The sequence below is a fragment of the Serinus canaria genome, chromosome 1, assembly GCF_022539315.1.
Source record: "Serinus canaria isolate serCan28SL12 chromosome 1, serCan2020, whole genome shotgun sequence".
Taxonomy (NCBI): domain Eukaryota; kingdom Metazoa; phylum Chordata; class Aves; order Passeriformes; family Fringillidae; genus Serinus; species Serinus canaria.
In genome coordinates, this window is record NC_066313.1 from 99466606 (window position 1) to 99485257 (window position 18652).

An 18652-nucleotide genomic window follows, 5' to 3' on the forward strand; every position below is an offset into this window, starting at 1 on the left:
AAATTTACCTCTCCAACTCTTCTAGTACTATTGGCAAGTCCTCTGGAGTACAGAGAAGCTTTCACGTTGTTACATGCAGCAGATTCAGTTTACCAGCATAACACTGTTCAATCCCACATAGAATTGACTTTGAAAATTCAAGCCAGCAAGCATGGCTCTGCACCAGTTTCCTGCTTTCTACATCTTCATCCGCCATCAGCAAAGTCTGTCTCAGACGCCGCCACACTTACAAACAGTTTTACACGGCATGGATTTCAGGTTGAAGCTTTTCAAGCTAGAAAGACATCGAAAACCAACTTTATATCATACATATGAACAACACTGCAATCACACCTGATACCTCCTCTTTGCCAGCTGCATAACTGAGAATTAAAACAGGCACCAGGAACAGTACATAACTCTCCTTTCATACTTCTACTTCTCTGCCTGAAGAACTGAAAGAAAACAGAAGACAACAACCAGATACACTTTCATATATTTCTTACGATACATTCAGCACCATTATCCCTAACAAAAACAAGCATCTTCAAGGGTTGACAGACCCAAGCTAGATCTTAAAGAGACCAAAGATTTTTCTCATATTTAAACAAACTTCTTCCTCAAAATCTTCCGAGTGGCCATAGCCGCAGACTACTAGGCAATGAAAAAAGAAACAGAAAACAAATCTCAAATACCTTTTCTGTTACGCCTTGCATATTGAATTTCAGAGCCTAAGAAGGGTATGAGTCCGTCTTTTTCGTCGCTATACATATAAATACACCAAAAATTCAAAGCAGTTGTTTTGTAGATTCAAGAACAGGAAGCGCCTCTGCTACAACTTCGTAGAGAAAGTCCCTTGAAAAAAAAATAACTGCGTGTGTACTTCATGAATATCATTGCTACCTCCCCTTTCCTCTTTCTGTCTCACATCTGTCTTCAGACAACTCCTCTTCAATGGTCTCCTAATTTGCATCTATTCCAAGAAATTTAAAAATGCTTTTACTGCAGGCAACTCCAAATATCTTTTGCATATTCACAGCCTATTTCAGATTCCCTTGAAAAATACGGGGGATTAATTTCTTAAGTTACACTTCAAATAAATGTCTTTTCATAAACATTCCAATGTATTGCATTTCTCTAATTTTTCCATTTCTGATTTCTACTCCTTTTCTTCCAAACTTAACTTCCAGAATCTGTGCAGAAATGTTGACAGAAACCATTCAGTACACTTTTCAGTGTTAATTCCATTATTTCGTTTCAGCCCAAACATTCAATTTTTTGCAAACCCCAGCAGTTTATTTGGAACATCATCATGAATTTATTTAAAAAAAATAGTCACATGGAGAAAAAGCTCTTCTCCATAAAAAATTAATCCTACCTCTTGGAGGTGGAATGCAAAGTACTTCAAGAATTTAATTTGTAGTTTTTAATCTTTGAATAACTTTCTCAACTACTCTTAGAACCAATTTTGATAAGAAAGAGGAATTTGGAGTAGCATTCAAGTCCATTACTTGTCTGTAGCTTCCCTTTTTGCCAGCTTCTCATTTACTTTGTTGGCACACACTTTGCCAATGGGGCATGAACTGAGTGCATTCACTTGTTAAAAAATTTTCCATAATCAAGAGAAAGTTCACAATTACTTATAATCTTACTGAGCAGAGTAATTATGCTCAACAAGCTTTCTAATGGGACTGCTGTTTTGACTATATCTCTCCATCTAAGAGATTTACACAAGGAAAACAAGAAAAATGAAGGTTTTCATTCAAGAGATTCATAAACTAACTCTAAGTAAGTGTGTGTCTTCTACTCCATTTTACCTAGGTTAGAGAGAAAATGCTTGGCTACGAAAACCATCTTTGACTTTAAATTCTTCCTCATCCTCAGCTTGAACACAATGTGATTTTTACTTGTTTAGAAAACAGCCCTGGATGTTGATTAAAAAAAAAAGCAGGAAGGAAAGAGCAGGGAGTGGTATTTTGGTATTTCATGAGAAGACAAAACTTAAACCATTTACTTTTTTTTAGAACTTTCTATTTAAAAAAAGCTATTTCTATTTCAATTATGTGACAGGATGCCACAGGTTGAAGCAATTTTGGAAAAAAGAGGCCTTAAAATTAGGTACTAATGGTGTCAACTTACAATTCTTTAGATAATTTTATTCCTATAACAGACATTCATAGGCTGCATTTGTTTAGAATACTAAATCAAACACCTCCTAAAATCAGCAGCAAATTTAAAATATCAGCCAGGAAAAAACCTAGAGGAAGTCTGTATTTATCCCACAGTTTACTTCACCAGAGTTCAAGCAGAAAAATATTATCAATCCACAATGAATCTCAAAACAGTTTCTTTCCCCTAGCTCTAAGTGTGTATTTTCAGAAATAAGAAAAAAACAGATTATTCACTGTCCCCCACCATGCCCTCTCATTTCATTGAGATGCTGCTTCTTCTGCCAATGACAGAAGAAGCAGCAATCTCCTGCTCCTTCTTCTTGCCAATGACAGGAGCAAGGATCAGGGAGTGTGCTGACCCCCCCCAGAAAGACCTGAGGCTCCCTGTCCACCCCCACACCCCCTGCCATGGCCTGGCTAAACTCACAGCCAGCCCTTCCCCCAGTTACCTGGACATTTGCAGCACTATGGAAGCAAAATGAAATTACTTCATTGTGTCCATATGTCTAAACACACAACAGGCCTACACAGTTAGAAAAACTTAAAAACAAACAAACAAAAAAAAGACACTTATGCCCTTAGAAAACAGAAAGTACCAAGGATCCTCAGAAGCTGTACTAAAAGATCAACATAAAATCTATGTAAATTATTGTAGTTCTTGGTCTCTTTTCCATAGTGGAGAGCCAGGTTTACGGAGACTTATGGAAATTAACAGCATAGGTCTGCAATGACAAATCAAGGAGGTCCAGAGGTACTAATAGCAAACTTCACATGTGCAGACATATGTGTGCAAACACAGATGCCCAGTAAAGATTATGATTTCTTTCCAAACCTCAGAATCCTAAAACAAGGGTTACTGCAAGTTATTTGGTATATTAAGTGAATACTAATTAATCTTTTTTTTAAGGTTTTTATAGGGAACTGTATGGAAAATCTTATTATTCTCAACTAGTTTAGCCAGGAATAAATATTCACCAAAAAAAAACTTCTATAAAACCTAATAAAACACTCAGGAAAAGCAGAATCTGTTACAGAGAAGACAAAGTATTTAAAATGCCATGGCCTATAAGTTCTAGAATAACCAGTTTGTTCTCAGACCACAAAGTCAAGTATTTTCACTGAACACCAGAGAAAGGTAGGGGTAGCTTCTTTTATTTTCAGCTTGTCTTTGCAAAGCAAATAATCTTTCCTTTGTAACATTGTCTCAATAAAACATTTCATACTATATATGTAATATATGTGTATACACAATACATGTGTATATGCAATATCTTATGGTTTTGGATATTAGAGACATTATGATATAAAGGCTGATATTTAGCCTTAACAGCACAGTACATAAAACTTATACACACAACACAAGAACAGTTCCACTTTGTACTCACTCTTACAAAGTTGTCAGGGAACAAACCTCTTCTGCCTTTGAGCTGTCCTTCCCACCAGCCTCCATCATCTTTCTTGATATTGGTGATGATGTCACCTACAGTGATTGTCAGCTCATCATCGTGTTGAGCTTTGTAGTCAAACTCCACTATCGCCTCCACTAAAAGAGAAACACACAAATGCACAATTATACATTTAGGTTTTACTGCATTCCAAAGGCATAAGAAAACCAATGCAATCACGTATTCTCAGTGAAAGTAATATATTCAGTTTAACCAAGACAGTACATCAAAGAAGCAACATTGATGCTGGTTGTAATGTTCTGTGGGTAACTGCTACAAGAGAGGCCAAAGTGAAAAAACACACAAGGAACCCATCATGGTTAAGGCAACGTGCCTTTTTCTTTATTTTTTAAAGGAAATCCATTTGTGATGCTTCAGCAATATTAATTCTGGTAGCATTACAAAGTTTATTTTTATTTCTTGGACAAAGTTTTACCTTTTGTTCACAGGGCTTTCAAAGCATTTTATTTTATATGGAAATAAATATGTAAAGGTTATCAAATTCATAAGCATCCCATGCCACTGCAATTACCTTGCTAATACATCACTATCAACCTAAAATATATTTAACAAGATGTTTTTTCATCATTATGTTGTTTATATAGAAATGCAAAGCTTTGCTGCATGAACATGCCCTCATGGGGTTTCATCAAAGACAGAAAATTTACTTTCACTTGCGATTATGCATCAAAGAATTAAGATTAAATACTTCTACTGCTCTGAATGTCTGTTATCAAAGTTATAAGCATTATAAACTTGCTACCATTACATGGTATGTCTGTCTTTTCCCAAGAAGTCTTTTGAAACCATAGACACAAGGAAGTCTCTTTAGAGAATTAGGGAAGTCATAAAGACAGAAAAATCCCTTCAGAGAATCAAAAATAATACACCTGGGGTACTCAACATGGAGTACCACTATATAACACACACATACCACAACATATATAACACATGGAGTACCACAATATAACATAGTTATATTTAGTGGTTCATCAAACATTTACTGGCCAGATTGGTGGTCTGGAGAGCCATATCTGTAAACTTTATTCCTGTTTTCTTCAGTGGAAAAGCTCCCAAGACTTCCCACCAAACACTTAGCACTGCGACACTGAAACAGCAAAGTGAGAAGTAGCATCAGGCATCTGCTTTCTGCACAAATGACTGTGCTATGTAAACCCTGCAAGCTCCAGCCTGCAAGCAGGCAATACCAGCTTACAAAGCAAAGCCAACCACTACACCACAGGCAGCAAAAAGGTTCTGCCTGAATAAAAACCCTGCATACTAAACTGAATTAAGCTGACAGGAAAGTAGAGTTACTTCTTTCCACCCCCAAAATGTCACACAGTCACAATGCTGAATATCTCCACCCCTCCTCCAGAGCCTGCAAGTCATAGCTAAAGCAGTGTTCTGACTTTTGGATACATACCAGCCACAAGTTTATGGCTTATAATATTCCTCTATTACTTCATCTGTGAAGTCAAAAACCATTATAAACCAGTTTACAAGAGGCCTGCTAAACTTTATAATGAACAGCAAAAGAGAAAGACTGGCACCACACACTGTAAGCTGACATGCCAACAAAACATGAAAGATTTATCAGTGAAACATAGCTGAAAAATCAGAGTCATTCAGGCTGAGAGGGACTTCACATCTCTAGTTCAGCTTTCTGTTCAAAGCAGGACCAGCTGTGAGGTCAAACCAGGTTACTCAGGGCTTTGCCCACATGGGTCTTGAAATCCTCCAACCTCCTCCTACAGAGGCAGGTAGGGCACAAAGTACAATCTGCTCCACTGGGAAAAAGGTTTTCTCTCTACAGTCTGTTGGAGTCTTTCTGTATCGGTTTTCACCCACTGGTCTTGTTGCCCCACTGTCCACTGCAGGGCAATACCTCCATCCTACTTGTAAGTTTTGTAAGGCTGCTATTAGGACCTCCCAATTTCTCTTCTCCAAGCTAGACAATCAGAGCTCTTCTAGATTCAGATCCCTTCACCTTTAACACATGAACTGTTCCACCAATTTGGTAGAAATCACAGATATGAGGAGAGTGCACTCCACTGCCTTCTCCAGTGTTCAATACAGATGTTAGACTGAAGAAGTTCTAGGACAGCCCCCACTGGTACTTAATTTATTATCAGCTTGCACTGCAGTACAAACCACTAACCACTGCCTAAATCACAGTCTTTGAGGTTGGAAGGCACCTCTGTAGACCAATCCCATTATTCAATGCAGAAACAACTAAAGCACAGATTGCTCAGGGCCTTATGCAGCCAAGTATTGAGTATCTCAAAAGATGGAAATTCCAGTGTTTGATCACCTTTAAGATTAAAAATGTCAATAAGATCAGCCTGAGCCCTCTCTTCTCCAGACTGAACAGTCCCATCTCTTCCAGACCTTCCCCACATGTCACAGGCTCCAATCCCTCAACCACCTTCATGGCCCTGCACAGGACTCACTCCACTCTCTCCATCTCTCTCTCGTACCTGAGAACCCACAACTGGACACACAACTCCAAAGGTGCCTCACCAGGAAGGAGAAGGGGAGAAGGATCCTCCTGCTCACAGCACTGCCTAAACCAGCCAGGGAGCCAGCAGCTGCCCCTGACACAAGCACACGCTGCTGCTGCTGCTGCTGCTGCCTCGTGCTCTGCTTCGTGGCCACCTCCATCCCCGGGCCCTTCTCCACAAAGCTGCTTCCCACACACCCAGGCACAGCCTGTACTCCTGCCTGGGGTTATTCCTCTCCACCTGCAGCTCTTGGCATTTCCCTCTGCTCATGAGCATCCTCTCAGCCCCTTTCTCCAGCCTCTTGAAGCCTCTACACATGGCAGCACGACCCTCTGCGGACTCAAACACTTGCCGGTTCTGCAGCACCTGCCAGCTTGCTCAGACTCCTCTCTGCCCTGTCCTCCTGCTCATTACTGCTCACACTGAGCAGCATCAGCCCCATCTCCCACCCCTGAGCCACCACTGCCAGGGACCAGCCTGCAGCTGAGCTCCTGCTGCCCTTTGGGTCTGGCATGTCAGGCACTTTTTCCCACTCACCTGCACTGCACCTCCTCAGTTTGTCCACTTATGGGAGACAGTGACAAAAGCTTTGCTCAAGTCAACATAAACAACATTCACTCCACCAAGTCAGTGATCTTATGGTAGAAGGCTAACAGACTGTTCAGACATGACTTCCCTTTCATAAATCCACACTGACTATTCCCAGCTGTTTTCTTGTCCTTCATATGTTTGGAAATGGCCTCCAGGATTATTTCTTCCATCCTCTTCCAATGGTTCGCATGGGTCTGACCAGCCTGTAGTTTTCAGTAAAAAATGAGGCTTCTTGCTCTTCCTGAAGACAGGAAGTGCATTCTTCTGGTTTTAAAGAACCTCTCCTAATCACAGTGACTTTTTGAAGACCATCAAGCAGGATGTCCCAATATCAGTTAGCTTCCTCAGGACATACCACACCAGGGCCACAGCTTTGCATGTGACCTGTTTGTTTAAATATTCCCTAATCTGATTCTCTTCCACTGAGGGAAGGTTTACCTTGCCCTGGACTTTTCTACTGGTTTCAGAGTCCTGAGCAGGCCAAAGTCTTTCTTCTTCAAGTCTGGGGTTGCAACCCTGCTCTCTGCTTATCCCCCCTCCTCTCTGGATCCTGAACTTTATCAACTCCTGGTCAGTGCCACCAAGGCTGCCCTCAGCCTCCAGAGCCCCAAACAGCTCATTGTTTGCAGGTATGAGATCCAGTAGACAACACACTCCAGAAACCTCCTGAACTGCTCACACCCAATCCAGCACATAAACGAGCTCCACTACCCCTCCAGCAAATATCAGGGTGATTGAATATCAGCTATCCTACTCTATCTTCCCAATCCCAATGAAATCCTAACTCTGAAAGTGCATGCAGACACATTATTCCTCTTCTCTGCATTCAATGCTGTCTGCATGAGAACACAGGCATTTCAGAGAGGCAACCAGCTGTGCTGACTTCCCAGAAAGAGCAGCAGAGTAATTTTGAAAAGCACTTCCTTGTTTATATGGGTATGCTTGGGAAAGGTCCCCATCAGTCCTGATATTTTTTATTAAAAGGTCTCCATTGTTTGTATCACATTTTATTTGCCAACCTGGTCCTCCAATTGCTCATAAGACAGTTAGCAGAGATGCTTTTGCCTTAGTCAGGTGAATCCCATCTTTTCCAAGCAATCTTCAAAAAGACCCTCATGATTATAAAACTAGAATTCTGTTGCTGACACCAACTATGTAACCAGCTTACCCACAGGACCTCTCCACTCATCCTAATGCACTTTGCTCTCACCCAAAGGACCAAGGAGAATCCAGCCAGTCTCCCACACTCTTGGTCATCACCCCAGAACCACAGAGTCACAGCTGATAATTTCAGATCCCTTCAGGTGGTATCATTCAAACCTACATGAGAGAGCAGCAGGAGTAGCAGTGAGGGCAGACAAGCTTTGGCAGTTTTACCACAGTGTTCCAGATCCTGGCAGGCAACAAGGCTCTCTAGATGACAGGTCAGGTCAGGTCAGGTCAGCAGATGGGAGTCTCCAACACTTGCAGCAGGGAACTTCCCTGCTGTTACCACTTCCCACTTTCTCCTGGTACTTCTGCATGGCTCATTTACCAGCTTGGGTGCTTCACTGGACTGAGTACCCAGACCCCCAACACCTACAAAAGCACTGAATCTGTTCTTTAATTGCAGATCTTGAGGTGGAGCAGGAGCCTTCCTCCTGGCATCAGAAATTATAAACTTCATGTTTTCAGGCTTGCCACTCTGGGAGTCTCTAAACCCACCCCAAGAGGCACAGACTCCATCTGCCCTTTATTCAGGAAAGTTATGGGTTTGGGGTCTTGAAACCTCAAGGACCTCAAGATCTGGAAAGCCCAACCCTCTGAGTTCAGCCAACTAACAAATTTTTACACCTATTTCTAATATATGAACTAGAGTCCCTAAATTAGCATCAATATTATCCATATATATATATGTATGTGTGTATGTACATATATATATATAAAGACTACTGGATTCAAGCAGTGGCAGCAAGGTACACACATCAATGAATTTTTTTATCTCCACAGAACACAACAGGACTGTGGTTCAGAAAAGGCAAAATTTAGACTATTCAGCAGGGTATTTCCAGTTTGGTTGAACCCCAGGAAAGATCTTCTGAAAGCAAGGTCCTGTATCTTCATTTTTAAGCAGCCTACTAGGATGTACTTTCTTTCAAGGCTCAAAGCTTTTTGTGTGTGTCAAGTCATTTCTCCTCCCTGCTTAGGAAGCTTTAAAATCCTATTCTGATTTTGCAATGAGTGCAATTACATGCTGCCTTGCTCTTCCTAAGCAGCTAGGAGGTGGGTAGAGAGCTGTAAGGGGGAGATGACAATGCAGCAGGAATTCAGGCTGGCTCCAACTACTCCTCAACATTCAGACTGCAGCAAGACTTAATGAAGGAAGACAAATCTCCCACTCTGTAAGTCCCATATTTTTTAAGAGTTCTAGAATCTGTTGCTGTTCTTGCAGTTTTCCCTTAAGAAGGCTGCAAAAATGACATAATTAATGACAGTTTTCTTATTAATTATGTTCTCTCTCTTAAGCTGAGGCACCAAAAGGTAGAATGGGGCTGTTGACCTGACTCTACAGTGGCTTGGGTAGGCTGGAAGCACTGGAGTTAACTCCCTGAAGTTTGCACTAATTCACATACAGACAGCAGCTGTTCAATCACTTTTGTTTTACTGAAAGTTTGTTTAAACAAACAGAAAACCCCAACCCTTCACTGTTCAGGCCTTTCTCTGTCTATAAAAGTTTCCACTTATTAAAAAGCACATATAAATATTTTTCAAAGCTGCCTCCTCTCAGAGAATTTGATTACTGTACCATAAGTGTGTGTGAGCAGTCAGAGACATATGAGTCACGAAAGTAAGACCACAAAATCAAGATGTTTATAAAATCTTCAAAGGAAACCAAAAGAGCAGTTGGGAAAGAGAAATAAGAGTACACCTAACAAATGTGCAGAATTGTGACAAACTGATGGGAAGGTACTTCTGAGATCATTCTCAGAAAATTCTCATTTATCACAGTACTGAGGTTTGAAGAGCACATGACAGCCAAAAGTGCTCTACCATTTATAGGTTCTTGCAGTTGCAGTTTTTAAATCAAACTCATTTTCTAAAGCATGCTAAATCATAGCACCTCCTCAAACTGCTTTGAAAAATTCATTCTGCCAGTCAAACTTAATATTTTTTTCTTTCTTTTGAGGTGAGACTTAGTCTTCATGGAAGCTGAATTGATATTAGAGACAACACTGATCCAGGTTTGTTACAAAAAGCAGATCAGAGCTGTGCTTCACATCTGTAAGTGCAACATACCTGATACCTGAAGTGCTGAGCTAGATTTCTCCTCAGGAACTGGACTAAAACTGTGTCCCAGTTTGCACAATGATTCATGATGTGAGAAAACACTCCATGGACAGTGAGCTCAAATTAATGTAATTTGTTAACCAACAAAGGTTGGTCTTAGGCCCAGCTCTGCCAAAGTAAACAGATTGTTGAATTAACAGCCAAAACTCAAATCCATTTTAAGCCAAGAGAAAAATAAACTGGCAAAACTGGGACAGGCAGATCTGGTTTCTCTTTTTAGAGAAATTTTCTTCAAATTACTGTACCTCATGATGCCTGAAAGTCAAACCTGCCCCAGCCAGCAAACTCTAGCTACTCTTTCTGTTAGAAAAGGCATTTTGTACATCAGGAATGAAATTCAATATCAAAAGCTATTCAAGTTATTTTGATCTACAAGGAGAACATTTATTCTCATGCCAACAAAAATCAGCTATTCCTAGTCTTATATTAGCATCAATCTAAATTGTAACATAAAAACTCATGAAATAGAATCAAAGCTAGTTATTAGGAGCCCTGCTGGAGACTGGCATAGTACAACTCATTACTGCAATGTCAGGGACAAAGATTTTTTTAATTTAATGCTTAGTGGTTTGGATTTAAAATACACAATTTGAATTGCTAATTATATGAACCAGGCATTGAAATGTAACTTAACAGATGTATTTTTAAAAAGCACATTTAGAAAATAAACTGTTGATTAAAAGTTTAACTGGTCCTACTATTCATTCTTTCCACAAATTAGTCTTGCACATACAGGGGAAATTATTTTATTGATAATTATGAATATTTTTCTTACGGTTTAGTTTGTTTCCTTGCCACATTTTAAATTACAAGTAAAATCTAATCTCTTAAACTGACCTAGTCAGAATTTCTTTGATAACACTACCAATACTTGAAGACAGAAATATCTTCTTTTTATTCTATTTTCAGTTATTGTACAGTGCCTTTCCAAGTTAGAAATTATTAAGAAAAGAAACAGAGATTTGCTACTGTGCAACAAAAACGATGTTATTAAATCAGTTTCTTGTGAGACATCTGAAGTGTGTAGGCACAATGGAAACGTTATTAACCTCTTTGGCACTACTCCACCCAAGTAACAGCATCCATATGGCAGCACCACCTTCTGCAGCAGTCTGGCTTCACACCCAAATTTAGACATTAAAGTCAGTAAATACAGTTAGACATGGCAGTCAAGGAGTTAAGAGCTGTAAATTCTATGTTTTCGCATTTCTAAGCCACTCAGCTTCACATGAAGGATAAACACGCTTATTGCATTGGCTTACCCAAAAAAACCAGAACAGAAACCAGACAGACTACCTGTAAATATTCTGCATTCAAGCTTTCAGTTAAAGCTCAAATCACATTTCCCGAGACAAGAGTGCATCACACTTTTGCATGAAGATAACATAACAAGTTAAAAATCTGACCATTGAATTCCATCTGCCTCACCTAACAGACAAGGTCTTCTTCAAATGTGCTGCTGTACCTGAGACCCCTGGGCACAAGCTGGTGAGCCTCGCACACGTTCAGAGCTTGCGGGTATCGGTGCTGAGGTGCCCGACGGGCAGGAACAACAACGCACAGAACTCCATGATATCAGAGGGAAATTAATTACTTTATTATACTATATTACACTAACAAGAACTATCACTAACTAACTAACTAATTAGAAAACCCATGACTGTCTGAGAGTTCTGACATGCACACACCTGGATCCAATTGGTCCATGAATCCAACACACCATCACCAGAATCCAATCAAGTGATCACCTCTTGTTAACAACCCCCAGAACACATTCCACATGGGCACAAACACAGGAGCAGCAAATGAGATAAGAATTGTTTTGATCATTCTTTTCTCTGCTTCTCTCAGGAGAAATCCTGAGAAAGCTAAGTCTCTCTCTGTTCAGAGGGCACGTGAATAGCACATATGGGCATACTTTAAAAAAAACCCACTTTTTTTTTTTTGCTATATGACAGGCTGCAATAAAACTCTTAGGGAAATATTAGGAACCACTAGGAGAGAAAAAAAATCAATACCTTTTATTAGACCAAACAGCAAAGCATGACTGAACAATCTGAACTTAAAAAAACCACAAACAAACAAAGCACCCGGTGTGGGGGGTACAAAAAACCCCAAGAAAAACCTACCCAAACAAGCAACCAAAATCTAAACCAAAACAAAAAAAAAAAAAAAAAAGATGGGCAGGGAAGGGCAGGGACCCAGGGGCAAAAAAAAACCCACCACACAACAAAAAAAACTCCAACCAAAACCCCAACCACATTACATTCAATAATGCTGGTTTCCTAAACTAGACCTGGAGGGCCAGAAGGTCTGAAGATCAAATATGCCCTACAAGGCCACTGTTTTATTCACTCTAAGAGCAGCTGGCAGGCCAATCACATGAGAGATGCTGTGGTACAAATGGGACTGAGAGAAGAGAAGGAAAACCATATGAAGTCTGATGTGTCTCTTCTACCAGAGAACAAAATAATCTATGGTTTATAAAGACTCAGCTCTCTCAATGTCATTACACTTTATAATATGAGATGAAGGAATGAGTCACTGAACAGGACTTGGAGCCATCATTCTACCAAAATGGAAATGCCTCATTAAAAAGTTGGTTAAATACCAATATACCTCTAATTTTACAGCTTAAATGTAAATTACAACTGGGATTTTTAAGAAAGCTTGAGCTGTTAGTTTTGTAGCATGTCTGTGGCATAAAAAAATAACTTCAACATTTTGTTTCTACTTGATTGCAAGCAAGATCCATAATTTCCTTGAGAAATTAATTCCAAACTTTGCTCAATTTTTAACATTTTTGCAACACTATCAGGAATAATACTCCCTGCTAAAAGGAGTACTATCAGGAATAATACTCCCTGCTAAAACCCTGCAAGGATTTCACTTCATGATAAAGAAAAGCCGTAGGGGAAGGAAAAATCAATATCAGAAGGAAAAGCAGTACTATTTAATCTTCAAGATGTTAAATCCATGCTACATGATAAACAGCAACTCCTCCACTTAGACAACAGCCTTCAGTTTACATTAGATTTTTCTATTTCCCCTTTGCAAACAATGGGGGGCAGCTAAAGGTCATAGTCCTAGAATAGCACCTTCACTGCATCACTCCTGAAAGGGCAGAGCAGCCACAGAAGGGGCCACCTAAATCAGATTGCCCAGGGTCCTTTCTTGTTACAGCCACAAATCCTCGGCCAGTCAGCACCTGGGGACACCCCAGGGAGCCACAGAGCACTCAGGACAGATGGGAAGCACTTGGGGGGAAGCTCTGTGGTGTGAATTCACAGTCACACACAGGCACAGCAACAGAGGAGCTGTCAGAGGACCCCAGCCTCATCTGCAGGACAGTGAACACTTGGCCTGGCACTGTCCTGATGTGACTCTCCTCTGGGCAGCAGCAGAGCTGAAGCCGCTCCAGCTGATAGAACACCTGAGCTGCCCTCCAAGAAAAGAAGAGAGCTAGTTTTCTGTTTTTCAAAGAGGTACGCTTGGTTCCAGTTTTTAAAACAAACAAACACACAGTTATTTGAGTGGAAATCACCCAGTAGGACAAGAAATACTTTATACTCCAGCTAAGCCACTTGGTAAGACCACAGTTCATTGAAAATATCTCATTTACAGTCAGATTAAGAACAACAGTAAGTCAGTGTGTTTGTATTTTTGTGTTTATGTAGGGACTTTTCACATAAAATATACATCTCATAGCAAGTCTGTAGTAAAATACTTCAGGTAGGCATTTCTAAGAAACACTATGAATTTAATTTTTTTCTTAAGCCTATCATAGTAGTTGCCTCTAAGTGAACTTGTAGTGTCACACCATATCTGATCCAAACTTTTTATGCAATATGCCAAAGCACATCTGAACACCAGAAACCATGCACGTGGAACTGTGGAGCAAACAAGGAAAGATCACTGTGGTAGTTCTAGGTGGCAGCAGCTACATCTATACTCCCCCTTAAAAGCACTTTGGATGCAATAATACATGTTAGAATTTATTGGGATGAGTCTCTTTAACTGTTTAGGAAGATTGAGATTGCACAGATAATCTTTGGCATTCATGTGGCTGTCAGAGGAAGAACTTCTATTCCATGCATTAATTGATCTTTTCTGGTGGGCAAAATGGTGTTTCTGCCTTGAACAACAAACTACTCAAATCATATTTTTGCTACTAATTTTACTGTAATCCATTGGTTCTATCAACCAGAGTGCCTCTCAACTACAGCAGATGTTTCCACTGCACACAGCATGCACAAACAAACCTACTTTAAATTCACATTGTCAAGTTTGCAGACAATGTGCACTGTGTTAACCTGTAACTAAGAAATGCAGTGCTTCTCAGAGGCAAAATTGTCTTGAGAGCTGTTCACCTTTAGAATTGCTCTTCTCCTCAGAAACTAATGCACACAAGGACCCATCCAGAAGAAGTGGAAGACATTAGATTCAGAGGAAAACATTTAACATCATCATCCTGACGTGAGTGCCTGCCTCCTCCAATATCCATGAAAACAACTCCAAGTTCTGAAGAGTGCAAATTATTATACCCATTGCTGAGAAAAACAGAAGAGGAGAAGAGTACTTAAGGTCAAAAAAAGACCAATAAATCCCATTTGACAAACTATATCTTCATACAAACTTGTTAGTAGTGCTTCTCTACTCTTGCAGTTTCTAAACCTCAGACAACTGAGAGGACATAGGAAGGATATGAGTTACTTCTTCAGAACAAAAAGGAGACAAATTACAGCTAAATACAGAACTATTTATAAAACTACCACTTGGCTAAATTCATGAGAACTGATAGCAAATGAATGTATCACCATATAAAGTAAACAGGTTACAAAAGCTGATGCATGAAAGCAAGTGCTGTGTTAAATTACTCAGAAGTACTAGCCCAGTATTCTAGTCCCAAAGTTGCCTTCACAGTACTTAGAGATGCCAATGGATGGTACTGAGGTGGAAAGACAAATGAATAAAAAATTAAAAAGACAAGGAATATCCACCTTTTCAGAGAGGATGTAGAATCATTTAACCTTCAGGAAGATGAGCAGAGATTGTGATCAACAGTGGTTCACAGGTCTTCAGATTGTGCAATGCATAGAATTTGCCAAAACTCTGAGCTTCTACACCAGCAACATCCACCTCATCTCATTAACATCAGAGAGAAGCAGGAATGTGATTATGAATATGATCTCAGAGGAGCTTGGAGGATTTCACTAGATGCCTAAGCTGTTACTATCACCGCACGTCTTTGCCAAAAGTAGCAACCCTTTTGCACAGGAGGAGGATGGGGAGAATACAACATACTCCTCTGCATCTCAGCCACATTTGCTGGAAGTGCTCATAAAAATGGTGTTACATTAAGTAACCAGACTGAAAAGTGGTGCACAGATACATCCTGTTGAGGTATTCTTGCTTTTGGAAGTGGCAATTTCTGCAAGAAGAGATTGCTAACAGCAGTAGCCTGATATAGCCAAAATCCTCACACCATGCCACAGTCTGAGTTTTTTACTTTTGCTGTGTGATGCCAGCTGCAGACAAACACGGTGTCTTATAACAATTTCAAAGTTGTGTTGTTTTCCCTCCGTTTAATGGAATTCTATCATTTTTAAGACAACAGTTGCAAAATATTTACTCCAGCAGCAACTTTTCTGATTCCACCTGTCAAATGCTAGGGCTACAAAGCAGCACAGTGTTTTAACTGATGCATTATGAACTGTCACAAAGACGTGCGCTGTGCAACAGCGAGAAGCTGGGCTGGATGGAGAGAAGAAATAATCGGCTTTTTTCTTTCTAACCTCTTACATGAGTCCAAGCATTTCAAGCTACAAAACTTCGCTTTCAGAGGAAGGTCAGGCCCAGTATGGAACCTCTCAGCAGTTTCATAATTTATAAGTGAAATTAAAGGGCACAGCTACTGTCCAATGGACTATTGGGCATTACAGGAGCTGTAACTTCTGTGTGTGTGTCCTGGGGCTCACAGCCCAAAGTACAAGAGCTCAGATGATGGGAAATTTGCACTTCATCACTATGGTCCAATGCAACATCTACATACCAGCATCAAGCCATCTCCACTAAACCTCTACACCACACTGAAAGAAAAGCCATCAACCACCTAAAACCACCAAACTTCCTCGATTATGTGAGCAGCAATGGAAGGTAGGGTGTGAATATTTGGAGAAAGGACACATGTGGTTTAAAGAACACTTTTAACACCTATCAATTTAATATTTTCTTGATTAATATAGAAATCTCATCAAACTGCTGCTCATGACCCTTATCATCTTCTCTTTTAACATCAGATTCTTTTATTTTCCTTCAAACTGTAGTAAGAACAATAGGACTGAAAAAAAATGCTGCTTTAGAAATAACTGCATATATGAATTCACAAGTTCCAGACAATCCTTAGGCAAACAAATTTCACTGTTGTATCAGATAATGTGCCAGCTTCGGAGGATCAAAAAAATTTCAAATTTCAGTTTTAGATTTTAGGATGCAATTCTGGAATAATAAGTTTTTTGATGGTATCTTCAATGCCTCTGTTTTCTCAGCTCAAATCAGTTTCTGCAGGTGTTTTTTGGATGTCACAATAAATGGAATTCACAAAGTAACACCTTTTTTTTCTTTTATGAACAAAAATCCACATCAGAGGCATTAGCTAGTATGTTTAGTTTTAATGGTGCTTTTCAAAATCCCATGTGTCCATCGTAGCCTGGGCAATGAGGCACTTGCATTAACATTTTTTAGTTTAATTTTCTCTTTGAAAAATTCTCTTGATTTTGAACAAGGCAAAGCCTTTCAGAAAGCAGAGATTATGCTGCAAGTAGAAGACCCAGCTCTTTGAACAGGTATCTCTGGTAGTAGGTTAAAGGTCTCAAGAAGTCTCTTCCATCTGAAAAAAAACTCTCTTCCTTCCAAGGGATCCTCTTTAACTCTTACAATGAGAACAAACCTCCAAAAGGGAGACACTACACAGAGCTCCTCCTCCTCAGAACAATCCTGAAAGCAAAACCTGATGCAAGCCAAAGAAGGACATTTGAAAGCTTATCCCTGGCTTTCATTGTGAGCCAGAACAGCTTGTGACCTGATGATAGCCTTGTTCCAAGCGGGAATCTGAGCCACTCTGTGCTGGTTGAATGGGAATGCTCAGCCGAGCTGCACACAGAGTGAAAGCACAAACAACAGTCAGCATTTAGACAGAAGAACCCATTGCTGCACTGAGGATGGGGGGGAAAGGGGGAGAAAGCAGCAGGATGAGGCTTTGTGGAACCCTGGGAAACAAACAGAGGCAATAAACCCTATTGTTATCAGCAGTTATTCTTCTGACAGCCTGCTCCTCTCATCCACCCCCAGTAACCAGCACTGGTAGTGTCTGGAACAGAACAAAGTGTGGGGCCAAAGAAGTAACAACAGGACAGATTCTCCTCAAGACAAGTAGAACTTCCTCAGGTGCTGGTACAGAATCTTTCTACAGCATCCAGGGGACAACAGGCAGGTTAAACCATGCAACCAAGAGAACTAGAGAGGACAGGAATAAGATGGTCACTGAATATTTTCTACCTTGACCACTTCTTCCAAGCCTAAGGAGAAAGCTCTACTTTTCCACCTAAGAAAAAGTTTCCTGGACTCCATCCCCTTAAAGAATCTTTTAATGACCTTCCCTGGTTTTGAGTGGTGCAGGTCCTTAGAGTTAAGGAAATCGGAAGTCAAAACTAATTGTAGATTTCAGAGGGTGTGGAGAGGCAAAGAGTGTTTCTTACATTCAATTTCTCTGCTTACAAGGCTGCATTTACATCAGCTCCTTGGTTTTGGTTCAAGAGAGACGCTGACAGACTGAAACAGACAGGAACTGAAATTCTACTTAAAATAGCAACATCCTGCTTTAAAGTTCTCCAAATTAAAAAAAAAACATTGGAACTTCAGTATTTGGCTTTGCCAACTTCTACAACCTGTTTTACTCCACATACCATAGGCACCACTCTTTCATCAAAATACATCAAAAATGTGGCTGGCAAAACATGATATGCAACACACACCTTAGCATTATTCCAGGGTACCAATTTCAACTCTGAAAAAACTTTGCAGATTAAAGCAATGGTCTCTAAAAGACAGTCAATCCCTTTCCTTCCTGACATCATATTTATGGGATTCCAGCCAAAGCTTTCTTCTGTCTCTAATTTCAAATAAAGTGCATAAAGGATCACCTACAGTTGTGCTGTATTCTACACCAGATTGCCTTCAGAGTTCTGTATATCTTTGCATCTTAATTTAGGGAATTTTGAGACTCTTTAAGTGAAATACATAAAGCTTTCTAAAAAGGGAAGCAGTACATTTGAAAGACAGGTCAAAGAAGGAAAGATGAATTTGAAGGAAGTGCATATGAAAATATGGGATGACAGAGCATCAGGTATGTGAACAGACAAAAAAAAAAGGTTGAAGAGCATATTTCCTGAGAAACAGTTGCAAAACTGTAATGTAGATTTATTTTTAAAAGGGAAAAAAAAACCACAACACTCAGACAATCAAAAACCACTGCAACACATGAACCCAAAGCAACAAAACAGCACAGCCTACAAAGGGAAAGAAGCATACATGTACTTCTGCAAGTGATGAGAAGAGGTGCAACTGCTTTCTGACA

The 18652-nt window shown here is 40.0% G+C and overlaps 1 protein-coding gene across 4 annotated transcripts in view; it reads right to left on the minus strand.

Moving 5' to 3' along the window:
• The window catches only part of SH3KBP1 (SH3 domain containing kinase binding protein 1), a 209539-nt gene that overhangs the window by 181095 nt on the left and 9792 nt on the right, over nucleotides 1–18652 (minus strand). The window contains exon 2 of one of the 4 annotated variants that reach the window (XM_018913607.3): nucleotides 3536–3693. In XM_018913607.3, the coding sequence (XP_018769152.1) occupies nucleotides 3536–3693 (158 nt within the window). Of the gene's footprint in view, nucleotides 1–333; nucleotides 376–674; nucleotides 809–3535; nucleotides 3694–18652 lie in introns of those variants that run through there. The other 3 variants (XM_050973299.1, XM_050973310.1, XM_050973305.1) reach the window with 3 other exon arrangements.